The sequence below is a fragment of the Glycine soja genome, chromosome 12 (genome assembly GCF_004193775.1).
Source record: "Glycine soja cultivar W05 chromosome 12, ASM419377v2, whole genome shotgun sequence".
NCBI lineage: Eukaryota > Viridiplantae > Streptophyta > Magnoliopsida > Fabales > Fabaceae > Glycine > Glycine soja.
Window position 1 is genome coordinate 104,189 of NC_041013.1, and position 6,636 is coordinate 110,824.

The window sequence follows — 6,636 nt, forward strand, 5'->3', positions numbered from 1 at the left end:
GGTTTGGGTTTAAATTACAAATCTAATACACAAATTAATCACCATTGAGTTTGATCGGTAAGTTAGATCATATTAGATTAAAATTCGAACCAAAGAAATTGGCTCAGTTTGATTTCTCGTGTTGGTTCCAAACTTATGAACATCCATACTTTTTTCATTCTTTGTAACTCATTCCTTATTTTGTTTGTTTTATTTTTTTATGGTTAAAATATTTTTTTTTGTAAATAAAGCTAGTTTCACATGATATATATTTTTTTGGTTTATAATATGTTTTAATTGAATGAGATAACGAGTATTAAGTGAAATTAAACAATTCTAAAAACTTTATAAAATAATTTTTAATTTAAAAGGAACTTCTAATTATTTTTTAAAAAAGATAAAAGATAAATTTTATTTTATTTTATTTTAAAATTCTTATTTTTAATTTTAACTTAAAAATGATCTTATGTAGGTAGAAGACGCACCAAGTCAATCATAACTTTAAACTTCAAAGTAATTTTAAAATGGTCGTTAGTTGTCCTTCATAGTGATTATATATAACTTAAATATAATTTTTTTTATGAAAAATACTTATGATTTAGAGAAAAAAAATCTTAAAACTTCAAATGATTTTTAAATTGTTGTTAGTATAAAAAATTTGTATTAGTATTGTATAAACATTATGCTCTTAATTTAATAAAAAATTATTTATTATTTTCTTTAATGAGGCATGTTTTGAACTATCTCAAACAAACAATGAAAAACAAGTCAGTCATTAATTGTTGTTAAATATTTAAAATATTCAATTTCAACATTTTAAATGCTAATCTGTCATCGCAAAAGAAAAAAAATATATATCATAGAAAAAGACAACAAAACAAACGGCTGGTCGAGAAAAAGCTAAAAATATATAATATTGATTCTTTTACTTTATATATGACAAACATCTAATGCTTTTTATGTTTCGAATACATCAAATATATTTAATATATTATTTATAAAGTATTAAAAGATTAATATGAGAATATAACATTACTTTGGGGTATTTGGTTGGGAGATTTTTTTAAAAAGTTTCACGGCGTAACGATTTTAAAAATTATTTTTAGGAATTTAACATTTACAAGAATCATTTTTTAATTATGTTTTCCACAAAAACGTTTTAAGAATTGAGAATCCAAGATTCACACCAAAGGGGAAAATATTTTTACAAGGTAATAATTATTTATGCCCCTCATAAAAATATTATAGACATTATTTTAAAAATTAAAATATTTTTTTATTGTTTGATCATATAAAACCTTCTACACTAATAATGTATGCTTATTACAATCTAATTATTGCAGAATTTTACAACGTTTGGCTTAAAATATAGGAAAAAGAAAGAGATGGAGAATAGGAAGAACAAATAATACACGGATTAATTATATAAAATAATATATTTTATATTATCATTTAATTATAAATTGATGTGTATAACAAGTTTATAATTTTTATAATAATTATTCTAAAAATCATATAAAATAATCTTTTTCTTGATAATACAAAATCTTTTACACTAATAATGGATGCTTATTAAGTTGAAATGAAAATTCTCTTATTTGATTTTGTTTATGACAAGAGTAAGAGAGAAATGTTACCTTACTTTATTTACAAGCAGATAAATAAAACTTTACAATTAATTTATTAATAATTAATATTTAATACATTACAAAATAATTTGTTGGGATAAAAATGTGATTTTTAATGTAAAATAATAAGGCATTAATAGTCATTCATTTATTATACACATACAATACTTTACCGTTTATCACGATCATAAATCAAAACAAAACAAGGCTACACATTGTTTAATGTTTGTTATTCATTTTAGCATTCATATGACATGATTGAATGCAATTCACACACACATTTGAAATAAGTTAAATGTTTATTGATTATCATATTTGAATTATTTTAAAATAATTATTTAAAAATTAATAAATTTATTATATATGATGAATTAGATGATTTTGAAAATTTTTTAGACTCTTTAAAAATCAAAATTATTATTGATTTACGTAGAGACAAAAATGATAAAAAAGGGTAAAATTTTAAATTTGATTCTCTGCTTGTCTTAATATTACAAATTTGATTCCTATATAATTTAATTCATGAATTTAGTCATTTAATTCTTTATAATCCTTTTATTTCAGGCATCAACTTAAAATTGAACATTAAGGACAACTTATCAATATTGATTGTCACTTATTATACTTTTATTAGATATTATATGCCTAATTAACGTCAACACCCAATATAAACGTAATGGTCAAAACAAACAATTAATAGTCAACTCTAATTTTGGGGATGGACTCAAATAATAAGACTGCAAAAAATTAAAAAAATTAAATTTATAAATTAAATTATTGGATCAAATTTACAATTATAAAATAAATAGAAATCAAATTTAAAATTTTGTCTATTAGGGTGAAAGAGTAAAAGGGTATTGTGATGATTTAAGATTATTCATAAATAGGTTATTTTGAAGGACAGTAGATGCGTGAGGTGATGAAAGGGCATATTGAATTCAAAACCACTCTCACTCTTGTCACAACCCGCTCACTTTCTCTCTCTTGTAATATAAAAAACCAGCGAAGGCAAGGCAAACACCAAACTAAAAACACTCAGTCAGAATGAGTATGCAGCAGCTTCCGTGTGACAGCGAAGGCGCGTGTATGGTGTGCAAGGGCTTGCCGGGGCAAGAAGAGAGACTGTTATGCGTCACGTGTGACACCCCTTGGCACGTGCCCTGCCTGTTCGCCCCTCCACCCACTCTGTCCGCCACCGCACGATGGCTATGCCCTGATTGTTCCATTCTGGACTCTGACGTTCCACCAGTCCCCGCTCCCGCCCGCAACCAACTGGTGGCTGCAATGCTGGCCGTTGAAAATGACGCTTCTCTCACCCAACACGACAAGGCCCGAAAACGTCAAGAGCTTTTGACTGGAAAGGCTCCCGCAGACGACGACGACGACGACGAACAAGAGAATAAAGCATCCTTATCGGATATTCTCTCCAGATCTCTCAACTGCTCCATCTGTATCCAGTTACCGGAGAGACCCGTCACGGTTCGTTCTTTCTCTTCTCATTATTTAATTTGTAACGCCAATCACTTTCATTCCTGCGGCCTACCATTACCCCCCTTTCTCATTACTCTTTATTTTTTTATTTTTTATTTTTTTATCTGGGAATGGAAAACAATGTCAGGTTTACAATAATTCACTCACAACCTACCTAGCTAGATCCCTTTCACATCACTCTACTTTTTCTTTCCTCTATTAATTTAATTCATTAACACGTTCATGGTATGTATGGTGTGTGGAGTAAATAAATTAATTGCGTTGTGGTGGATTCTATTATTATATTAATAATGTTTGGTGTGGTGTGGCAGAGTCCGTGTGGGCACAGTTTCTGTTTGAAGTGCTTTGAGAAATGGGTTCGGCAAGGGAAGAGGAATTGTGCCAAATGCCGGCAGATTATTCCGGCCAAGATGACAAGCCAGCCCCGTATCAATTCTGCACTGGTGTTTGCAATACGAATGGCGAGGCAGGCTTCAAACAGTAGTGGTAGTGGCCGAGGAGGAGTGAGGAGTGTTAACCATTTCCTTCACAATCAAGATAGACCTGATGAGCCATTCACCACTGAACGCGCACAGAGGAGTGGTCGTGCCAATGCGGCTAGCGGTAAAATATTCGTGACAGTGCCTACGGATCATTTTGGTCCAATCACGGCAGAGAATGACCCTCTGCGGAATCAAGGTCTGCTGGTAGGTGAAAGCTGGAGAGACAGACTCGAATGCAGGCAATGGGGTGCTCACTTCGTCCCTGTGGGTGGCATTGCTGGACAATCAGACCGCGGTGCACAATCTGTTGTTCTTTCTGGTGGTTATGTTGATGACGAGGACCATGGAGAATGGTTTCTCTACACCGGAAGGTAGCTACCTACTACCTTCTACCATTTCTTTTTACTTTCTCATTCACTCTTTGCATTTGCATTTGCATTTGCAGCGGCGGTAAGGATCTTAGCGGCAACAAACGCACAAACAAGAGTCACTCTTTTGACCAGAAGTTTGAGAAATACAACCGTGCACTTCAAGTTAGCTGTCTCCAGGGTTATCCCGTTCGAGTTGTCAGGTTACCTCACCATCCATTCTTTTCTGCTTACTTCATTTTGGCTCAAGTTCAATTGAAAAAATTAAAGCTATGCGCCACTTATTACTTCTTACTTATTGAAGCTTAGATAATATTGGATTGCATAAGATTTATTCCTCATTTAACTTTTCAGCATGATCAACTTTCATTAAATTGCTAATGCACATTTGCAAAATTGATATCTCAATTCTAAATGCATGACTATTTATTTATGAACTAACTGCAACTGGTCAACCTGACCGATCATTGGGTCTTATTATCCGTGGCTAAATTTGGTTGGAACTGTTTCATATATATGGCTACCTTGCTCAATTAAACATGAGAGCTTTCATTAAATCAATATATTTGGAACTTTAATAATTCACACTGTCATCTTTACACACTGGCGCAGATCTCACAAAGAAAAGCGATCCTCATATGCCCCTGAGACTGGCGTGCGGTACGATGGAATTTATAGAATTGAAAAGTGCTGGCAGATAGCAGGGTTGCAGGTAGATATGTGCAATTTTATGATATCGTTTGTTTGCCTACCTGCCTGCTGCTTGAATTCATGCTGAGTATCTGATGACATTTTCCTAACTAGGGTTTCAAAGTTTGCCGGTATCTATTCGTCAGGTGTGACAATGAACCTGCCCCTTGGACAAGGTATCTATTCTTCTATTCTGTAGCACATTTGATGCAACATCTTTTGGCATTCTATTTACAAAGTTATCTCAAATGGAAACACAGTGATGATCATGGAGATAGGCCCAGACCCTTGCCGGTCATTCGTGAGCTGAAAAAGGCTACAGTCATACATGAAAGGACCGAATCTCCATCTTGGGATTTTGATGTGAGTGATTATCGAGTAGTCCATTATCCTTTTCAAATACTTGTATATACATTGGATGCTCATTTCTTTTCTTCTCAACATGTGTACAAGGTTATAACATCTAAAATATAGATCATACAATACAATTAGAATTTTTTAAATATATTTAATATTTATTTAGGAGGAGGATTCTCGTTGGAAATGGAAGAAACCACCGCCTCCCAGCAGACAAAAGGTACAAAATGTTGAACCCGTAGAGGTAGCAAGGGCAAAGTCAAATAAAGAAGTAAAGAAATTCCAACTTAAGTCAATCAAGGAACAATTGCAGAGAGGTACATTAATAATATATTCTGTAATGTTCAACATTCGACCTTTCAATTAAATGGTTGATATTCTCTCTTAGGGATATCCATTAATACGTTCATATCTTACCATTCTCTTGTGCCTGCAGGGTTCTCGTGCATGATATGCAAGGAGGTTATGGTTTCACCAGTGACAACACCGTGTGCTCATAACTTCTGCAAGTCCTGTTTGGAAGGTGAATTTGCTGGTCAGGCTTTTGTGAAGGAGAGAAGTAAGGGTGGGAGAACACTTCGGTCCCAAAAAAATGTGATGAAATGTCCTTCTTGTTCTATTGACATTTCTGATTATCTTCAGAACATTCAGGTACACATGTCATATCTGGGATCTAAATTACCAATTTACCATTATGCTTTCCTTAAGTCTCTGTGCTAAGAATACAGCTTAGATTTATTATAAAGTCGTCTGGTCTGCTGGTGGGTTTGTATAACAGGTTGACATAGATTTGAAGAGTGCAATTGAGTCATTGAAAGCCAAGGTCGAAGAAATTGGAGAATCGGTGGAGTCAAGTGAAGATGCAGATGGATTACAGGATGATGGTGCTGGCAAGGATGAAGATACTGACTCCAGAAACAAAAATTCTGTGCAGGAGTTGAATGGTCTACCTGAAGGATCTGATGTTGGTGAACTTGAAGATACCACCAATAAGGAGCCAGATCCAGCAATGAAGTGCAATGGAAAGAGAAAGAAAGGTGATTATGGAAATCAATCGCCTGATGATAAAATGGAAAAAAGAGGTAAAAATTACAAAACAACAGAGGAAGAATTGCATGAAGAAAATGATTCTTCATCAAGTCCTCTCCATCCTCAATGAAATCTTCATAGACTGAGGAATTTTAACAACTAGACCTTCAGCTTGTTGGATTGCAACATGATTCTCTTTATTTTGCTGATGGTTCAGTATTAGTCTTAGAAATGCTATAAGGACTATCATTGTATCAAGTTATACTCTTTTCGTTTTAGTTTACTTTCTTAGTTTGTTATCACCCTTTTGTGAATGTTCATGGTTTTATGGGAAATGGAACTATCAAAGACCTTAAAAAAACCAAATCAAATCAAAGACCTTTTTTTTAGTATCTATTGAGTTATTTTGCTGACTTCATCTCTAGTGTTTATATTTTGGTATGAGCATGATTGTTGATAAGTGATAACTGCTCCCTAACATATCACGGTTGAGTTTTTAGACAAATATTTGAGATTTGTGCGAATATTATCTGCAAGTTTATTGTGATTCAATCTCAGCCCATAGAGACTTGTGCAATTCCCTATATCAGGTGGTATAAAGCCTGATAATTA

At 33.2% G+C, this 6,636-nt stretch overlaps 1 protein-coding gene across 1 annotated transcript; it reads left to right on the forward strand.

The window, feature by feature from the left end:
- Positions 1–2,518: 2,518 nt before the first annotated feature.
- On the forward strand, positions 2,519–6,416 carry LOC114378234 (E3 ubiquitin-protein ligase ORTHRUS 2-like). Its single transcript, XM_028336789.1, has 9 exons — positions 2,519–3,086; positions 3,410–3,951; positions 4,026–4,151; positions 4,561–4,660; positions 4,753–4,814; positions 4,899–5,001; positions 5,162–5,312; positions 5,432–5,646; positions 5,774–6,416. The coding sequence occupies exons 1-9, from the start codon at positions 2,652–2,654 to the stop codon at positions 6,152–6,154; spliced, it is 2,115 nt and encodes a 704-aa protein (XP_028192590.1). The 5' UTR covers positions 2,519–2,651; the 3' UTR covers positions 6,155–6,416.
- The last annotated feature ends 220 nt before the right edge of the window (positions 6,417–6,636 follow it).